The sequence below is a fragment of the Phalacrocorax carbo genome, chromosome 12, assembly GCF_963921805.1.
Source record: "Phalacrocorax carbo chromosome 12, bPhaCar2.1, whole genome shotgun sequence".
In the NCBI taxonomy this organism is placed as follows: domain Eukaryota; kingdom Metazoa; phylum Chordata; class Aves; order Suliformes; family Phalacrocoracidae; genus Phalacrocorax; species Phalacrocorax carbo.
Genome location: NC_087524.1, coordinates 22,547,611 through 22,568,167, shown reverse-complemented (window position 1 = coordinate 22,568,167; position 20,557 = coordinate 22,547,611). Strand labels below are relative to the sequence as shown.

The following is a 20,557-nucleotide window of genomic DNA, read 5'->3' as shown; positions in this document are numbered from 1 at the left end:
GCCGGGGGCTGCGGAGGCCGGGGGCTGCGGAGGCCGGGGGCTGCGGAGGCCGGGGGCTGCGGGCCGCGGTGCGGGGTCTCCCCACGGCGGCGGGGCTGGGAGGGTGAAACCACCCGCTCCACGCAGCTTTTGTCACTGTGTTCCCCCTGTCAATGGTTCGTCTTCGAGGAGGAAGGATCAAGCAGGACAGTCACTTTAGCTTGTTTCAACTACCCTCTCTTTTTTTCCTTCTCCATCAAAAGGCGGTTTTTGTCAGTTTTAATTCTGGTAGCAGTCTCCTAAAGAACTGATGTCTAAAAGAGTTTAGTTTACAGACTCTACAGGTGAAGGGAAAGGGAATAAGGGCTAATAAACAATAATTCACATGTCTTTTTTTTTTTTTTTTTTGAGCTGTTTTTTCATACATCTTAGGAAGCAGGGTTAAGTACCTGAGGACGGCTGTTGCCTTAGAGCCAAGCTGGCCGCGGTGCCATTCTGCAATGGCTTTGGAATCGCAAATGGTGGACTTTTATGTTTGTTTGTTTGGTGTTTTGTTTTGTTTAAGCAGCAGCTGGGGCTGTGCGGCGCGTGGCTGCAGCGAACGCGGAGGGGCTGTGGGGGCCTGAAGAGCAGGGCTCTGCCCGAGGCCGGGTGGGCAGCGGGGAAGCCCAGAGGAGCAGGGATCCAGGCAGTCAGGCTGTTAGCGACCGGTCGGGTTAGGGACAAAAATAAGGAGCTTGCACGTTGCTTGAAAAAGCAGTGAGAGTGGTATACGTCCTGCTATGGGTGAGGTTTAGGACCTCAGCGCTACTAACTTTAACTCTGGGGTCAAAGTATTTAACTTCTTTTGAATTGATTTGGTGTTTAATTTTATGACTTCCATAGCATACACACTTAAATGGAAACCCTTTGAAATATTTTTTTTATTTTAAATATACATGGAAAACGTTTCTGATTCCTTAGGAGGCTACTCCATACTTGGTGTGATTATTTTTTTTTTCCTAGAATCATTGAGTTGTGGTGCCCTTTTCCCAAGCTACAGTACCGCAGGTTGCCGTGGGAAAGAGCACTGAAGCAGGTTTGGTGGTCGGAAGGCGTTGATGGAAATCGAGTGCCGCGTGGTTCCATGTGCTTGGTGTGCGTTTACCTCACTAGGGACAGATCAGCACGTTGCAGTGAAATCCATTTGTGTTGTAATTGTCTTTGGGCTATTCTGTGCAAAAAAAAAAAAAGCAGAGGCGGCCAGGCCGGTGTGTGTCGGGGGTCCCGTTGGTCCTCTCCCGACGGAGGACCTCCTGGTGCAGAGGAGCTCTTACAGCGCCTTTGGGCCCTTGCAGTCGCTCCTGGGCTGGAAGGATGAGCAAAACCCAGCCGTTCGTTGGATCATTAAAAAAAGTTACAAGGAACATTGTACTCGTGTGTATTAATACCTTTTTCTCCAAGACAGATGAAAAGTTCAAAAGGTCTTTGACCTGCTCGACACTTTTTTCCTCTCTTGTTTTTTTTTTTTTTTAATGTGGCTCTTTTGGGAAAGAGATTCGTAACCCTTCGGTAAAGATGTTTTCCTGTAGGCAAACCTGAAGGCAAAGACTGAGAGACTATAATAATAAAGAACAATTTAATACTCATTACATTGTCTGTACAGTAAGTTTTCACGGTACCGATAACGTCCTTATCTGAAAGGGAAGGTCTTGAATTACCCTTTTTGGGTAAGAGTGGATCATTCGTACCTCGCAAGCGTTAGTCTTTACTTCTGTCTTGTCAAATAGAGTAATTTGTGTTCTTCTGTGCATTTTTTTCTTCAAGGAGGAAAATCTCATGGTCTCAATTTTTAACGCGTGAGATGATGTCAGTAGCCAAAAGGCAGTTTTGGTGGGCGCTGCCTGGTTGCAGGGGCCCTATGTGAGTGTGGAGAGGGAGGCGGAGGAGCACGGTGGGTTTTGGAGAGGACGCTGACCATGCTCCGTGCCGGACGTGATACGGCTGTGGATCTCGGCAGGCTCGGCCTGTGTATCGCTGAGGCTCTCCTTCCTCCCTGGCAGGCGATGGAGACTACCCGGGGGCAGCACGTCGTGCTGTGTGATTTAGCGTGTGCCACAGGACCACCGTGTCCGTCCGTCTGTCTGTCGGGTTTGCGTACCTGTGCGGGGAAGGCTCGCAGCCTGCTCTCGGTGCCCTGAAAACCCTGGGAAGGAACTGCTGGCTTTGGGCAGTGGAGGTTGTGCTGTTCCGTCCAGCCGCGGCGGCGTGGCCCAGGCTGGTTTCTCCTACACCAGCTCAGCGACGTGGCCGGCAGGTACCGGGCTGCCGCGTGAAAACGGGTCTTCTCGTCTACTAACTGGGGACAATTCACAGACTTTAGCAGATGGTGCTGTGCTAGAAGAGGAGGCACAACAGAAACGGCTCCGCTTCCACACCCTTTTCCGCATGGATGTTAGCAGGCAGATATTTGGAGATCGTGCTTCAGCCCTTGTGATGGCTTTGCCAACCCGTTCCGGTGCCTTCACCGTAGTTCACCACTGTCGGTGAATTCTCTGAATAATCTCTTCGTTGCTTCTTCAGTCGCTTCACATCGGAACGTGCTGCCCATCTCGGGTGTTTCCCCCTAATCTGTTTGCCTGAGAAGAGCAGAGCTGCCAGGCTGGGGAAGGACATTGAAACGGGGTTTGTTTTTTCAGCGTCCTTAATACCCAGGACGTAGCGTGACTTGGCAAAAAACATATTTGGGGAAACCACCATCGCTAGGAAAAAATGTGCAAGTGTTTTTTCCTCAAGGGCATATTGATGATAGTATTTTACTACTATTTTCAAGGCATTTGACTCTTGAAATTCGTGTAAACTGGGGTGATCAATGATGGTTCTCAAAAAAGCCCTTTCAAGAATTTTTCAGAAAAACATAGAGTAAAATCTGGTTTGTTTCCGAGACCCTCCTTTTCCCAGCTACGCTGAGGGCAGATGAAAGTCCCTAGCTCTCTACAAGTCATACCCTGGTCCAGCTTCCCGTTGCTTTGGCAAATCATATGTTATGTTAGAGGTTGATAAATTGCCGAGATGGTTGTTCGGTTGAGTGCGAAGCAAGAGACTGGGCTTGATGACTCCCCCACACCCTGCCCGTGCTCTCCTCTCCAGCATTAACAATTATAGTTAGTCCTTTCTTCATGGAATTATTTAGCAGGAGAGAGGGAGAGAGAACTTCATCAAAGGCGGGGAAATCACCCAAACTTCTCTTTCAACTGACTGATGAAACTTTAATAAGGGGATTGATGAAACTTTAATAAGGAAGCCCTGCTTCAGGAGCGTTACTCGTCTGTGCTGGTGGAAGACTTCGGCTATCCAAGCAACTAAGGCTCACGTTATTTGCTGCTTTCCTGGGCTCTTTGGGGAAACTGCATTTTCTTCTCCAAAATAAACGAATCAAATGAGAAGTAAACAACCTTTCTGCTCCTGTAGCCTGTAGGAAACCAGCTGAAAAGTAATTTTTCTAGACAATGTTAGTTTTCGTAAGAGTTACAAAAGATGTTTTGTGGATTTTTTTTCCCAACTGCCAACAGCTGGAATTAAGGGTGAGTGCAGGCTCTTGGAGGCCAGGTGTTTAACCCAACATTAGGTCGGGTCTAGTCCTCAGGTGAATAGACAGTAAACTTACATTAAATAGTTGGATTAGTTGGACACTTTTTAAAATTTCCATTGTGACTCTGGCAGAATAATCTGTTTTTTCATCTGTCTGTGGTTGAATGGTCAGAACTTTAGTATTTCAGGGGTTTTTTTTGGCCCGTGTGCCTGTTCAGTAGTGCGTGTGCAGGTGTTTTAAGTGAATTCTTCTTGGCACTGACAAATACAGTAGAAATAATAGGGGCTTTTTTTGTGCTGCTAACTGAGAATATTTGACTTCTGTTTTGCTAATGCAGAGCTTATTTTGTTGGCAAATAATTGTTTATAAAGAGTTAGGAGCAAAGCTGCCAAAGTTTAGTATCATAGACAGCCTCAGGAGCCCCAATTAGCTGCAGCCAAAGCAGGTTCCTCTCCAAAAGCCACTGACCCGCTCTTTCCCCAACGCCAGCAAAGAGCAAAACAGCGTTTGGCGTCTGAAAGCCAAAGTTTTGTAGGTGTCTGAAGCCAGAGCAGGATGGAGAAGCCGGGCTGAGGCGCCTGGGCCACGTAGCCGCGTGGGGGAGAGTTCCCTGCCCGGGAGCAGGACCTTCTCCGGGCTGGCTCAGCTGCAGTTGTCTTGCCCGGAGCCGCAGAGGGGCTGCGCCACCCACCCCGCTGCCCCGGCGGGCACGCGTCCCGCGGCCGCGGCCTGATTGCCTGCGTTGCTTGCAGAGAAACAGGAATCCGACAAGCTCACACATCAGGCTCCTCACTTCAGGCGTTCAAATAGTGATATTATTTTTTTTTTGCAGAGCCACGGTTGGCTCTTATAGCCTGAAGGATTTCCACATGAACTGAAAACATTTGCTAAATGACATAATAAGCTAATGATTGCTTAATTTTTGAATACATATCTCAGTGTAGAAGGGGTAACAGCTGGTGTTTGTCAAATTAGGTTTTCTCCTTAAGATCTTTACTACTCATTTTCCTGTTTATTTAACATATTTAGGCAAGACTGAGCTCTGAAGGTCTCCATGCCAAGCTTGTTAGGCGTAAAGGTAAATGTTACATGGTCTAAAGTGCATTTGAGCCTAAACTTGGTGGATGACTTCTGAGCTCCTGTGTGAAACCATTGGAAGTTTCCTGCGTGGCGTGTTTTGAAGGTGAAGGATACGAACATGTAAAGCTTACAAACATCGGGTATCTGCGTGCCTGTTACAGAACAGACAGGCGGATAATTAACGTTGGATGTTAATAGCGCAAGTGGCAAAAACATTCAGACCTGAAATTAGGAAAAGTCAGAGTAAGGGTGGTCATGCATCGCTGTGAAGCTGTAGGAGCTGAAGAAAACGCTGACCAATGTGTTCAAATATTTCACTTTTATTGAGGTTTTTTTTTTTTCATTTAAATTTAACAGCTCTGCACAGTTTATCTATGACTCACCACTCTCTTGTCCCTCTAGGTTATAATGGTATGTTCGCACATATGGGGGTTTAATACCTAAAAATGCACCAACTGCAAGCTGGGACTTTAACGATTAGGAAAGGGGCCTTGAGAGTCCTTAGAAAAACATATAATATATTCCAAACCTAGTGTCTCACTGAGAGGGGCGTGCAAACAGCGGAGGCCGGGTGGGAAACGCTGCAGGCTTTTGTTCCATCTTGTTGTTGACATTCAGAATGCTGAAAATGTGTAACCTTAGGCCAATCCACTGCTTTCCAGTTGAAATCTGTTGTATCTCGCTCTTCCGCAGGAGGTTGCCAGAGCAGCCTGAAGCCGGTGGGCGGCAATCAGACCCTGGCGCTGGCCGCCGCGGCCACCGCCGCCATGGTCTCGGTGGAGCCTGAAGCCCCCCAGGGCCCTTCGGCGCCCAGCGTCCAGCCCTGCCACGTGCTGACCTTCTCCCCTATCAAAATTCCCGTCTTGGCTTCGCCTTTCCCAGGTAAGTTCACTCCTGGTAGCACCAACGAGCAGCTTTTTACATTTACTTCGCAGCAGAGAGGGGCTTCCGAGCGTGAGTTTTGCTGTTGGTGTGCTTTGGAAATCGGATATCCAGGGGCTATAGGTGGCATTCCTGTAATCCAGAATTAAAGTTGGTTTTTTCAGAGCTTTCTCTGGAATTGTGTGTTAAAATTGAGTTCAGAACTCCGCCTGCGTTTGCGGCGTTCGTGTGTGCCGTGACGTTTGCAGGCAGCGGACGGATGAGCCGCATCCTCTGTCACCTGAGTGGCTGCTGTAGGAGAACGTGGTCGTCGTGGCAGCAAGTCCTTGCAGCAGGTCCTCAGGTTGCCGTGTTGGCGCTTGAAAGGTGTCTGCTCCACAGATGGTAATAGCTGATTAAAACTTCAGTAGGTTGTTTGGGTGTTTATGGTTATAAAATATGCTGGAAGAATGTAGCCGTGCATTTATTTTTTTTCTAAGAGGTTTAGATGTGGTTGCTTGCTGGAAAAAACCGCTGTTTTTGTAGCACGGCTGTGTTACAACTTTCTGACCGTGGCAGCTGGGGCAGTACTGTGGCATCCCCGGCTTGCTGTGGGAGTCTGATCTAAAGTCTTCAGGATCATTTTTGAAGCTGTCCTTCGAACGCTTAAGGCTATATTTTAGAAATGTTATGTACCAATTAAGTTAAAGATTTAAATTAGGGCGCATTTTCCATCTTTTTGGTACTTGGAGTGGAACACGGCACGACGCAGCGAGATTGAATTTTGCAGAAGGTATGCGGTTACGATTTTCGGTGTTGAGGTGAAACCTTTTTATGAGAAACGTATCTCAGTAATTACTGTTCCTGTTGAGCAGTCATTAGAATCGCCCAGCGAAACGCCTGCCAGGCGTACGGCAGCGTTTTTGTGTTTAGGGAGCCTGAAGAGCAAACTGACCCACAGGAATAAAGGTGCAAGGCTTTCAGGCTCTGCTGGGAAAGGACGGTACTGAAATAAGGACAGAAAGCAGAGCTAATTGCCGCTCCAGGGCAGGGAGCAGGTGCTGCTTCCCACGGAGTAGTGTTTGACCCACAGAACCCATTCTTCCCTTCTGTAAGCGAGCATCTGCGAGGAGAATCCAAAAGGGGGGAAAAAAAATGCATTCTCTATCTGCGCTGCAAACCAGAATTACGTGCCAGATGTGCTCGTCCCTGAATTGAGATGCTCGGGCGATCGGGGAAGGAGCCCGGCGCAGGACTTTTGATTTACAGCCGTGGAGGTGAGCTCTGCGTGCTGTGTTAGACGTGATTGAATATTACAATGCCGGGAAGCTCTACCACTTCGATAACTGGCTCAGCTCTGCAATGATAAACATGTCAGGCCGCGATAATTGTTGCTTTCCTTTCGAATGAGTGTATGATAGGCTATCAAATATCACGCTTTGAGTGCCCGAGCAATCATCCTATTATCAGTCATTCGCAGTAAACCACACGCTTCTGGGTGTTTTCTCCTACAGAATATATAGTAGCTTTTTAGAACAGAAAGCTCGAAAATGCCAGGTCCGTGTACAGTAAACTCGAGATTCAGCTAACCGTCTTCCTCTATTAATCACCACCTCTGGAGGGAAGGCGAGTGCCTTTGCAAGGGCTTACATAAAACATTTTTATGAAATTCGGTTTTATTGTGCTGGCGGAGCCGAGGACTCGGAACGTGTTGGGTTTAGATCATCTCTGTCAACACCAGCTTGATGAACAGCTTCCCCAGCTGGTGCTGGGCTGGGAGGGTGGGAAGGAGCGCTGGCGTGCCCTTGGGGCCGGGGTGAGGGTTTCCGTGAGCGCTGACGAAGGAGCCAGGCTTTTGATGGGCGTGAGTGGAAGGGGGAGAGGAGCACGTGCAAAGCTTTACACCCGGCGTGTTCTCCGCACGTGCTGGGGCTGCCCCGGCTCTGCCCTGCCGAAACGCAGCCGGCGAGGCGCTGAAGCTGCCTTCGCTTACAGGAAAAAAATGGTCGGTTGGCCAAAGGCAGCTCTCGGCTGTCAAAAATAAATGTCTCTGTTGCCATATAAGTTAATGGCTGGGAAAGCATCAAGAAGCCGTAATCTAATGTACAGGTAATCCCGAGCGTGAGCATGCTTTATCGCCCTGTCGGCCTCTCGGTTAAAAACATCCGTGCGTTGGTGTTTATTAAAGATGACTTATTGCTCTCAGAGAGGTGCATCTTAGAGAGCGTCACTTGTGGACTCTGGGGGCAGCTGCGTTTTTCTTGATCCATGTGTGATTTATAAAGTAACGTAATTAATGCACTTCCCGTGTTCTCCTTGTCTAAAGTTTATGCGGGCAATGTTCATGTAACAGGAGTGAACTCGGGAAACAAAAGATGACATCATTTCCATCTTAAATCCGCATGTGTATTGGCACCTAAAGACTGAACATTGTATGCTTAGTTATACGCTGTTAATTGATTATACTGGAGATCGGTATGATAATACGACTTTGTGCAGTGCTGTATTTCTAATCACAGCAGCTTGTTCCATCAATAATCTTATAACTGTATATTTACTTTTAAGGAGGCCTTTTAAGATGATTAGTTTTGCAGCCTTGCAGTTTGGCTGGGTTACTTTCTGCCAGCCGAATTAGTCACCTTGCTGAGTTAGCGGGCAGGAGCAGGTCAGTGACACAAGGCAGGCCATGGGTGAGGTGTGGCAGCGGGACGGGACCCAGGCTCCAGCCTCCCAGAGAAATTTCTTGGAGCTTCCTTGAAGCAAATTGCCAGGTCCCATGAACTGGGGAGGACTCGAAGTAAGCAGAATACGGTGGTAATTTTCACAAGTTGATATTAATGCAGTTTATTTTACATTTTGTAAAAGCAAATCAGAAGTAGATCTACAATAGAGTACCCGATATTTGGGGAATTCAAACCTTTTGTAGCCTTCCCCAGTATGGGATGCTGTGAAGGATCCTGCTGGGTCTTTGGCCCTGGGCAGAAGCGGACGAGGGTGGGATGCGCTGGCCCCTCGGCTCTGTGGTGGGAGAAGCTTCTGTGATCACTTTTGCTGTTGGATAGTAGTTTGGCACCATGTTGATCTTGGAAACTTCTAACGATGAAATGAATTTAGGGAAAAGAAGAAACATAAAATACCCTGTGTTTAAGGTTGAGGAAACCATTGGTCTCTGCGTGAAGTGGTCTGTGGTCTTCTGGGGAGCTATAGTTGCACGTTCGACATACTGCAAAATGAAAATACAGGCAAGGCTCTGAGCACCAGCAAACAGTCAAAAAAACCCCCAAACCCAGAGAGGCACAGCTTTTTCTCACCCTCGGAATTTCATACTCAAGTGCTTGCACATCCCCCCGGTTTTGGGTCAAGGGCTCGGCGCCTCTGTCCTGAGGCTAACTGCCAGCTCAGCACGCAGCGTCCCTGCCCGGGGCCAGACGTTACCAGAATCACCCGTCCTGGGGTCAGGGGGCTGGAAATGTGTCTGTTTTCTAGCCATAGGATGTTTCCTTTGGCCCAAGAGCCCCCTGTAGCCCAGTCCCTCCTAGTACAGGACTTGAATTTGCTGCTCTTAATGCTCCTGCACTTGACACTTAAACTGTTAATATCCATTAAAATCAGAAACCAAACTGAATTTCAGTATGATGCGGTCATTTGAATAAATTGGTATTACAAAGCCTTGTCTTGGCGCTACGGGGGTTGAAATTGCATACCAGCGTCGTTCTCGCGTTGTGCTTGGCTTCGTTTACCGCTCGTGCGGTGGATGATGGTCGTTGCTGATCTATAAAAGGCGGTTTCTGCCGTTGCCCTGATTCGGAGCCGTGTAAACGCGTTGTGTCGGGGTTAAGTCGCTGCTGAAGTAGCTTTCTGGAAGTGAGGGGTCGGAGCAATGTTGTACTGAGAAAAGGAGGGAGCAGCGTGGTGTCTCCTTCTCCGGTCCGACCTGCACCCTAAAAAACCTGACCTTAATGAATCTGAATGGAGAACATGTGTATTGAGTTTGGTTTATTTTTTTTATTTGGTAATATTAGAGCAAATCTGTTTTCCTTAGCCACCTGAAGGGCACGTTATTCCTCCCTTCCCTTCAGAAACCACATCAGTGGTCAGGTTCCTCGTGGACTGGGGTGTGAGGAGGCCACCAAGCTCCTGGTGTCCTGACTCCAGCTCCGTAAAGTCTGCGGGGGCTTTGCTGATGGCCGTAGGGTCACACCTACAAATAGGGGGTAGGTGTTTGGTAAGACTGAAAAACCTTGAAATCCTTGTTCGCAGTGTTGCAGGAGGATAAAGCTAAAAGCAGACCAAATGTGATGCGGTGCCTGGAGACAGTGAGGCTCGGGGATGTTACAGGTGCCTGGAGACAGTGAGGCTCCGGGGTGTTACAGGAAGAAGCTGAAATAAAAAAAAAAAACTAAATAGAAACTAAAAATGAAATAAAAATGAAAACAGAATGTAAAGCCAAAAGTCTATTTGAGCTATGGCAGCCGCTGGTGCTGGCTCCGGGAGCTGTGCCCCAGGGAGGTGTCGTGGGAGGTCTCGGGGTCTGGGCTTCTGTTTCCAACAACTGGAAGAAAGTGCTGGCCTTCTGCTCTCGCTTTTCTAGGCTGGTTTGGTTTGGTTAGCCATCTCTTGCTTGGTTTTTAAAAAAAAAGGCAAATGGTGTGGAAAAATCCCAGAATTCTGTTCCAGAGAGTGGCTTGATTCGTTTCTGGAGAAACGTGATACTTGAAGTTTTTGCAGATGAAAATCGATGCCCATTTAGACTTGATTTCCAGATTCTCTCCTCTTCAGCCATTCCCATCTCAAAGCATTCAAGGCAAGTCCCGTGGCGAGCGGTCCTGTCACGCAGTTGCGAGGCATTTGGACAGTTGCCAGGTACATTATTCTGTTTTCTCTCTGCCAGAATACAGGATTCTGTCTTAATTTGTTTCAGCACTTTCCAAGAAACTCTGAGCATGCTGCTTTGATGCCATTTTTATTTACGGAAGTCCCTTCCTCCCCCCCCCCCCCCGATATTTTTTTAAACAAAGTTAAGGGTTTCAAGTCTTTGTTGACAGGGTCTTCGATGTGCTTGTTTTGTTTTACTGAGGTTTCACCGGGCGTAACACGGTGTCTGGTATCATTCCCTTATGGTGAGCTCAGCTTCTAACGCGCTAAAGCGTGGGGCGGCGGCGGCAGCCCCTCGGAGGACTTGGCTGGAGCACTTCTCCTAGCTTTAAGCTGGTAGGAAATAAGATCTGTGCGGTGATTTCCATACAATATGTAGAGCAATGCTGGATCGAGTGCTGATTTAGCCATCTTCTAACGATGAATGTTCTGACTAGACTTCCTTCTGAAAGTGGTTAAAGCTGTAATTGTTAGGGGCTCCTGCAGCGATAAAATGAATTCTTTGGCACCACTTTCACTTGCTTTTCAGCACAGCTGAGCCTCCCGCGGTCAGTTTTGAGGGAGGCCTGTGTTGTGGTCAGCCGGCATCTGCTCTCGGAGGGAGGGATGTCCGAGGTGTGTGAGCTGAAGTGCTTTATGCCGCAATTACCATCTGGCAGCTTCTGGAGGATAAGATGTAGTTATTTTACCTTACATTTTATCTACGGTGACTTGAGGCAAGCCTAAACGAAGCTGGAGATACAATATCAATCTGTCGGCTAAACGAAATGTGAAAACGTTGGCAGCTGAGTCATCCCTAAGCTGTTCAGTGAAACATCCCCGTGCATCTAAGGTAGCCATGCGAACACGCTCTCTGAGGGGCTCCAGTCCTTCGTGTCTGGTAGGAAAAAATACCAAATTTTCAATACTAGCAAATACCCTTATGCCTGGGGGGGAAGGGGGGGAATCATCCTCACGCAGAGGGAAGCCAGCTGGGTGACTCTGGCATCGATACGCGGCAGACTCGGTGCACGGCACCGTGACCTTCGGGATGCGTCTTCTGCTTTCTGAACGTTTTGCATCCCAAAAGGTGTTGGACCTTTTCTAGGCCTGTTGTTAAACGATCATTTTGCTCATCCCTTTTCTAGAGAACCTCTTGATTTCAGTTAAATTGTTTGCAAGCAGCAAGTGTGTTAGAATCAATGCTTCTTTGAAAAAATTTGTCTTTCTTTGAATACCTCTAGTCCCCATCTGTTGGGATTAAGAGCGGGTGTAAAAGCTCATAAGCAACAGCAGTAGGAAGAGGTTCAGAGCGGAGCCTGGAGGTCACTGGCGATGCAGGGATGGGTCTGGAGCGTGGTCACGCACGGAGCATCGCCCCCGTCCCTCCCCCAGCCTGGGGAGGCGTCACTGGCTGTTCGGCTCTCCCTTGAAATGGGGTTTGTTCCGGTGGTCCGTGCTGGGGCCAGCCTTGCCCTGGGGGTGGTGCGTGGGAACGCTCACTAGAACGAAGCTCGAGTTACCTGGGGATGGGGCCGTGCAGAAACACCGTGCGGCGAGAAAGGTCGTAGCACAGTAATTCTGCGCTGTCTGTTGAGCACGGGGTCAACTGTTTTCACGTCAGTGGGTTGAAATGGGGAAGGTTCCAGCAATGCTCCTGGAGCTCCATTTTGGGTTATTCGCTCCTTTTTTTCCTTCTTTTCTTCAGCTACTGGTGGTTCTGTTTGTGCATGTACCAGGCAAAATGCTCCCTTAAATATTTAACGTCAGCCTTGCTGTTAACTTAGTTTTTGTGCCACATTTAACATAAAGACTGAATAGGAGCTTGTGGAGATGCAGATACTCAGTGATTTGGGCTGCATCTTCATGCTTATTTGCTCTGCTGCTAAAGAGAAAACTTTAATTTTCCAGTGCTATCAAGCCAAGTGTTTGAAGAGGCCTGTATCTGAAAAAAAACCAAAAAGCAATAAACTTTGAATGTAAACAGTTATGTGAAGTAATTGAGGTATGGGAGATCTAGTAGTCTCTAATACCACTTTTATGGCTACTGTACGAAGAATTGGGGTATTTATTTTCTTACCCTCACATACGATTTCTTAATTATTTGAGTGAAAAAGGTAAGATATGAGTATGTGGTTATGGACTCTGTAAATTAGCAGTGAGTACAAATATTAAAAAAGGCACCATCTGCCATATGAACCATTTGCCACCTGTTCCCTTGCTTTCAGAATTATTTAATGGTTTAAATTTAATGTTTTAGCCTGCCACAGAACAGCTGGGAAGTGACTAAGTATTTTTCCTATCAGTACCTTAACGGCCAAGCAACATTATATGTTAAAACCAGCTCATAACGCCAGCATTTTTCTACATGCTCTTTCATGTGTCTGTCAGCTTGCTTCATTAGCAAATGCTGCTGATATAAACCGCATTTTCACAACAGCAATTACTCAATTATTTTTATGGGTTTTTCTGAAAGAACCAGCTTCTCTTCCACAGCAAACAGGAGTGATGGCTATTTCAAAGTGCTCACAGCGCTTAGGAAGGGTTCAACGCACGTTGGGGGGAAGGTGGCGTGACAGCGGAGTTACTCCTGTGAAACCCTTAAGCTCAGCCTAACATCTTCCCTCCCCAGTTTTACTGCCATCGTAGGTGAGATTGAATGAGTGGGGCAAGGTAAAATCTGATGGAAGAAATACTTTTTTTTCTGGGGAACGGAATTTAAGAAATTAAGGAGAAAGGTTGGACATCTCTAGTGCCTTCCACTTACCTGGAGGTTTGTTCTGCTCATCTCCTCCCAGCACCCAGCTGATGGCGTTGGGCCGGCCCAGCAAGCTGCAGGGCTGAGGAGAGCTGGGCTGAAGAAATTTGTCTCTGCGGAAACTACAAACGCTTTTCTTTCTTTTCTTGACAAGATTAATTAAAAAAATGTGATCCATTGATCACAGTTCTGGGCATTCGGATCGTTTCTGCCGGTCTGGGTGTGCTCCGCAGGGCTCTGCTGCTCCAGGTGCTCGTTCCCATCTTTAAGACAATTCACTCAGTGGTAATTTTCCCTGTGCATTTGTTATTTCAGATAGTCTAGCCACTATGTATACTGGAACTCCTAGAGGTTAGGTGAGCAAGAAATAACAGGTTTGGAAAATCAAATGAAAAATTCCAACTATTCCAAGCAGAGATGTGATGTTCATCTACTCAGGAAGCTTTTCTTTCCCCTTCCTGGGTGTTCTGTGTGTCTCACAGCAAAGCAGGCTTGCCTTTGAATACTGAGTAGTTCTAACAAGCTTGTTGTAAATGATCTGCCCAGCTTTAATGCTGTGTAATGAAGCAGGCAAATGAATGTTTATAGTTATCAAAGTGATAACTTCCTACTCGAGCTAATATTCAGCATAAAATTATGTTTCTGTTTCATATCTGTGTTGGCACATGCAAGGGAAGGCAGGCATGTGCAGGGGTTTCTGAGCTAAAGTAATGCCAGAGATCACATTTAAATAAGGATCAGTTTTCTCCTCCTGTTGGACAGTAAATCTCTGCTGGAAACTGCAAGTGCTCAGCTGCCCAGTTAAGACGCTCTAAGAAACAGGATGACCATTCCTGAGGTGGTTCTTATTGTTTGTGTGAAAATTCAGCCATTTCTTTAGGTTACCAAGGCAAACATACTGCATGAGAAGGCGAGGCAAGGTGATACCAGGCAGTACTTTCTGATATTGCAAATTTTTTACACCATCCCCATTGAAAAATGAAGTCAACCGTGGAGCATTTATTGATGCAAATATGTGGATGGACTAAACGGGCTTTATGGGTCATGAAGCAGTTAGTCTATACAAATACACAGCGACTTCCAAGGCACTAAGATGATGCCTGTCTGAGCCTATCTTGTGTATCTATACGAAAAGAAACCTCTAATCCCCTTTTCCTGGAATATCATTGGCATGACTAACTAGAATTGGAGGGGAAAATATTCTGGCGGGATGAAAATATACTTGTAGAGGTACAATATACTTGTACTGCTGTGGCACTTCATCCTACCTCTTGCAAGAGCCCTACGGCCAAGCTGGTATCGGTCACAAATTAGTCCTGTTTCATTTACGCCGTGTTCTTGGGTAAACAGCTGCTTTCTCTAGTGTGAACCAGAAGAAACTGGTTCAGTGTCTTGAATGTAATACCAAGATATTGGCAATAGCAAAAACTTAATTAAATATTTCACGTAGTAGTTAGAAAAGACAAACAACCCAAATCCTTTCATACATGCCCAACTGTTTGCTTGGTAAATGTCATGAAAGTCAGACTTAATTTACTATATGTTTAACTGCTTGTTAAAGCTAGTAGTAGGGTGTTTTTCTTTGAAAAATGCCAGTGCATTGCCGTAGAGAGAGTTTAAATCAGATTTCACGTGTTAGTAATAGCATTTACGCTCTTAAAATACCTGTGGAGTGGTTTTTCCCCATCCAAGAGACAAGCAGGTTGTGCACACCCAGGCAGCTATTGCTGCTGATACTTGGGAGATTAATACTAACGTAGCAGTTGGCAATTTTCCCTGTGGAAAGCAAAGGCACTTTGAGGAACCTTGTCCGAATTGGTCACGTTTCGCTCCATCCCCAGCAGGACGGGCCTCTCGGGCTGTGGTGGGCCACGGTGCTGCCAGCCCCCCTTGCCGTGGCACACAGAGTCAGCTAAAACACGCTATACGTCACTTTTCTTCCTCTTTTATGGTTTGCAATTATTTGGCCAGCCTCATGATATTTTAATCTCTGTCTCAAGAGCTTTGAAATCCTGCCTTGGTGGGATGTGGATGCCCTAACTCTCTTGATCTAATGCCTAAGACGAGGGGTTGTGTTGGGGGCAGGACTGGTGGGATCTCCGCGAGTCTTGCTCGCTGTTTTAGGGGCTAAATTCCTCCCACCTGTGGCAAACGGGACCACTGGGGTCCACAGGGGAAAGGTCTCCTTTGCCAAACAGCTCCTGAGCTGCTAACCAGCGTTCCTGAAGCGTGATCCCTAGGCTGGGGGCAGTTTTGTGTGTCGCTGTGGGTGTTTCACGCCTCGCTCAGACATGGCGTTTCAAGTCCGTCAGCTCCTCCTCGTGAGCTACAGAAGACACCACTTCCCTCCCTGGAAAACGTTTCAATAGGGGATTCTCGTGCTCCGTGTTTTTTCTGTTGCCGACTCAAATTTAGTTCAGATTTCTGTAGCTTAAAGCAGAGTCTTAGCTAAACTTGATATATTGTAAGTGGAGCAGAAGTCTTAGAAGAAAACACCAAATTGACTGAAACGAAGAAATAGGTCTTGCAAGGGTAACGTAATAGTTTCAAGAAGAGAGTCATTAGATTGCCCCTCTCCAGGAGAAGATGAACTGTTTGCGATCGCGAGTTTTAAATCAGAGCTGAAGGAACACGTTGCTTTGGTGGCTGCTGTTGTTGTTTCCTTAAATTTATTCATGCAATTAAGCCATTAGGAACTTTGCCTGCATTGCCAAGGCTTAATATAGTTACGATGTGATGTCGCTGCCATGCAAAATAATTCAAGGTACGAGGACGCAAAGCCATGTTTTCTGAACTGCTTATTGGTACCCACCAGAAATATTGTGGCGATTGAGAGTGGTACGAAGGAGCAAATGTTGCTAACGCCCACGGAAGAGGTGGGACGATGCAACAGGAGCGGCGTTACTTTGTGTGCATTTCTCTTGCACTAGAGAAAATTTGAAGTATGTTATCAGTGGGAAGAGAAAGGCGTGCTTTTTTAAAAATTATTTTTCATAATGTGTTCGGCCAACTTTATTTTTCAGATTTGGTGGGAGGGGAGCTTATTTTCATATTGTAAAATGAAGCTGTAGTATGGGTTTCAACCAACATGTTTTTAATGTTTGACCCGAATTGGCAGTACTGAATCAGCTCTGTGTGTTGTGTGAACTCACTGTAAACCCAGCGTCTGGTGGAGGAAGAAATTCTGTGGTCTCGAGGGATCCACCTCTCCTTGTAGAATTTGTGGCTGCGGAATCTTCTACCTTCTGGTAGAAAATGGTCAGAATCATGTGTTGGGTAAGGAAATAATTTCACAGCATTCCCTGAAAGAGAGTGGGTTCTCGAAAGGCTAATAGTATGTTAATTTTCTCCTACACGATTTGTCTAATGCAATTGTGAACTGAGTAAACTCCGTGCCACGAAAGCGACCTTCAGATGATTTCAGAACGCCATTGCATTTAATCTTGGAAATTAAAATAGAAATACCTGCTTGGAAGTTTATTCTAAAGAAACCCAAATGTAAATATAAATTTCAGGGAGCCATAGCAGTTATGTGCTGCTGCCACGGGCAGCTCGGAGCAGATGGGGAGGTCTGCAAGGCTGAGAGCTCGGGTGGTTCCTGGGCAAGGACCTGCCGGCCCTTCTGCTGGTGGCTTTGGTCCTCCAGCGCCGGGGACGCGTGGGCACACCCCGAGGGAGGGCACAGGGTGCGAGGGTTTGTAGTGTTATTACTATTATTATGATTATTTTCGTTTATCCAGTAAAACAGCTATGCCCATTCAACCTCTTAGACGCCAGGAAACAAATTTATAGTCATTTTCATGGTATTTTTAACCAGTTACCGTTAGGAGTCAGTGGACGTTTTCTGGTTGACTTCATGTGTTTCTTGGTCAGGCCCCACTGTATAAGCGTAAATAAATTTAACGAGAAAAAATGAATCTTAGTTCGTTGGCCAGAATATAAATAAGGAAAACTAATTAAATTCTACCATTTTAAGCGTGCCACAGTTGCTTCCCTAGAGTAGCTAAATAGAATTTCGTTGATTTTATTGCAAAGTTAGCTGTGTTTACTGCACGCAAAGCACAGTGATGGTGTGTCTGCAAACGAGGCAGGAGGTGTCTGGCAGCCCGTGGGGAGGGGCTGGCACCGCGCTGACCCTCGCCCTCTGCAGGGGGCAAACACGGGGGCTCTGGGGAAAGGACTTTCTCCGACCGGCAAACCCAAACGCTGGTGTGGAGGAGGCTCTGCCTGGCGCCGCGCCTGAAGCTCTTCTGGACACTGGCCTCGCAGCGGTGGTGTGTGCAAGGCTGCGGTGGTCCTGTGCAAGGTGCTGCACGTGGGTCGGGGCGATCCCAAGCACAAATACGGGCTGGGCGGAGGATGGATTGAGGGCAGCCCTGAGGAGGATGACTTGGGGGTGTTGGTTGAGAAGCTCAACATGACCCGGCAACACGTGCTCGCAGCCCCGTTGGCCAGCCGTGCCCGGGGCTGCATCCCCCGCGGCGTGGGCAGCAGGGCGAGGGAGGGGGTTCTGCCCCTCTGCCCCGCTCTGGGGAGGCCCCCCTGCAGCGCCGCCTCCAGCTCGGGGGCCCCCAGCGTCAGAAGGACGTGGAGCTGTTGGAGTGAGTCCAGGATGATCCGAGGGCTGGGGCACCTCTCCTATGAGGTTGGGCTGAGAGAGTTGGGGCTGTTCAGCCTGGGGAAGGGGAGGCTGCGGGGAGACCTCACAGCAGCCTCCCAGTACCTGACGGGGGCCACAAGGGAGCTGGAGAGGGACTTCTTACAAGGGCATTCAGTGACAGGACAGGGGGGATGGCTTTAGACTGAAAGAGGGCAGCTTTAGACTAGATCTAAGGAAGCCATTCTTCGCTCTGAGGCGCCGGCACAGGCTGCCCAGAGAAGCTGTGGCTGCCCCATCCCTGGCAGTGCTCAAGGCCAGGTTGGACGGGGCTTTGAGCAGCCTGGCCTAGTGGAAGGTGTCCCTGCCCAGGGCAGGGGGGGTTGGACTAGATGATCTTAGGGTCCCTTCCAACCCAAACTGTTCTAGGATTCTATGTAAGGTGAAGGCAGCTGATGTTACATCATGAAAATCTGGAGTAGGATGCAGGGGTGAGAGCTATTCAGCTAAAGGTTTACTGACGGAGCCGTGCTGTTTGGCTTGAGGAGCTGGCAACAAAGAGCCCAAAGCAGAGTCCGTCTGTCTTGGGTTTGTTTTGGAGAATGGATAATGCTGCAGAGGAAAGTCTGACCAGACCCCTACAGTTCCAGGAAAGGAAAACCCACCTGCCAGCTCTGTATTGTGTCGACTTCCCACCATAATTTCAAGAAACAGTTACTTCTTTGAATCCCAGCTCAGATACCATCATAAAAATTGTGCAAGAATTAAAAAAAAAAAGAGAAAATCCCATTTCTGGTTTCTACTTTACTGGTTTTAAAATTTCAAACCTCATTTATAGCTCAAATCCTCCTAGAAATAAGTATTTGAAGATTTTACTCGAAGTACAAAGGATTAGTTCATGCAGAAATAATTACTCAGATACGACGGAGAGAAAGTGGAAGTTCTGAAAGTTTGATACTGCATAATTTAGTGTATTCTTTCGGAATTACATCCTATTAAAGGAAGAGATTGAAATTTTATGCTGGAGTTAGTTTTGATAAGGCTGGAAATAAATCATAAAAGTTTTGCAAGTGGGACCATGTTGAGGAGCAGCGAGAAGCGTTACGGGAGATGAAAGGTGTGGGGCGATCGTCACCGTCCCCTTCCCGTCCCCAGCGGGGGCGGGTGCCCCCGTGGCCCCCACGGGCGCAGGAGGGGCGCGGGATGGGCATTGCCGCAGCCGCCCTCCGCGTCTGCTGGGGCATCGCAGCGCACCCTCTGCTTGGGGAACCGCTGCCTTGGAGGCTCAGTTACCTGTGAAATGTGCTTGAGTGGCACTCGGCATAAATCACAGCTTGTGAGTTTGGGGACCTACGTGCTTATTTTCCAATTTTACATGATGGATCGCATGAATAATTAAAACGGCGCCTTCCATCTGATACCGGCTGTCACGCTCCTGGGTTCGGGAGGTCCCCCTGCGTGGGGAGGTCACCCGGGTAGGTGCTACTGCACTGAGAAACCTGCTGAAAATCTACTATTACCTCTTCTTTCTGTCTGAGGGGTTTGCATTACGCTCTGTAACGCAACAGGAGCCAGCGGTGCCTAAAGCGGTCTTGGTGGAGTTTGACGTGTGTCCCAGAAACGCATACGAACCACTGCTAGAAAAACACGACGGCTCAAATGCTGCTCCTCTGAGCCATCAGTTACATCTCATTTGTGTTTTACTGAAGAGTAAAATAGTAATGCTGTGCTCTTTATAAAGGGAATGAAGAGGAAGTAATCTTTAAAATGAGAATCTGGAAAAACGTAAATGATTGGTTCTTCAATATGAATATTAATAATTGCATTATTTAAAATATAAATAATTCAGATGCTGAGAACACGCTGGTTTAGTTCTGAATCGGTTAGATGCAATGGCAGAACAAGAAGAGTTTAGTGAGGTGCCTTTTTACAGGTGGTCCTCGTGCGGGGACCCGTACGGAGGACAGGGCGCCGTCCCCTCCCAGCCCACGCGGGAGAGGTTTGCAATCCCTATCGGTTCCTCTAGCATCGTGCCCGGAGGTCAGGGATCTTTTGCCCGGTATCCAGCAGCCAGGAAGGCGCGGGGCCCTCCCCAGATCCGTTGCCTGCCCGCCTGGGAAGGAGGGCTGCGAGCGGGAGGCAGAGCCCCGCAGGCAGCCGCCGGCTTGCGAGGGACTCCCGGCTGCGGAGGGGGCAGGCGGCGGCTTGTCCGCACGTTCACTCACTCCAGGAGTGACGATCTCCGTGGTGTCATCTTTTGTTGGGTGGCAGTGGTTTTACTAGCTATGAAAATGAAGCACAGAAGAGAAACAGTCACTTAAAATAAAAGGATAAACAATGCTTTTTTTTAAGTGAGCAGAAGAGCTTGGTTTCACTTCACACGTTGCTTGTTTTGATGGTAAATCTAGAGAATGATTTAGTTCTATGGGCTTTGTAAATCACACAAACTAAGCTTTTAACAAACGAGCAGTCTGACTTTCAGTGCAGCGTTGCACAAACCCAGCTCTGGCTTTTGGTATGCCTGGCAGGTGCGGTCTGTTTACTGTAGGCAAAGACTGTTTTGCTGGGGGAATGGTAGTGTTTAAATTTTTTTTTTTTTCTGAATTAGCATATTGTTTGCTTTCCAGAGGCTCATATTCACCGGGCTGCTTGGGTTTAGAAGGCTGTAGTCGCTTTGGAAGGGATAAAGATAACTGTCCTTTCGTTGCTCGCTGCAGGAGGGCTTCGTACCGTTGTGTACATTTTCTCTGCAAGCATACAGCTCTGGCCGTGCACCCCCGCGCTCTGCTACGGGAATTAATGTAATTATTACGTGGGGGTGAGCTCGTACCGTTCATGGCAATGGGAAGGAATGTCA

General features: G+C 47.7%; 1 protein-coding gene across 1 annotated transcript in view; it reads left to right on the top strand.

Moving 5' to 3' along the window:
• Positions 1-20,557, top strand: part of TCERG1L (transcription elongation regulator 1 like) — a 97,435-nt gene that overhangs the window by 10,316 nt on the left and 66,562 nt on the right. Inside the window, exon 4 of the mRNA XM_064464404.1 lies at positions 5,324-5,512. Coding sequence (XP_064320474.1) covers positions 5,324-5,512 — 189 coding nt within the window. The remainder of the gene's footprint in view (positions 1-5,323; positions 5,513-20,557) is intronic.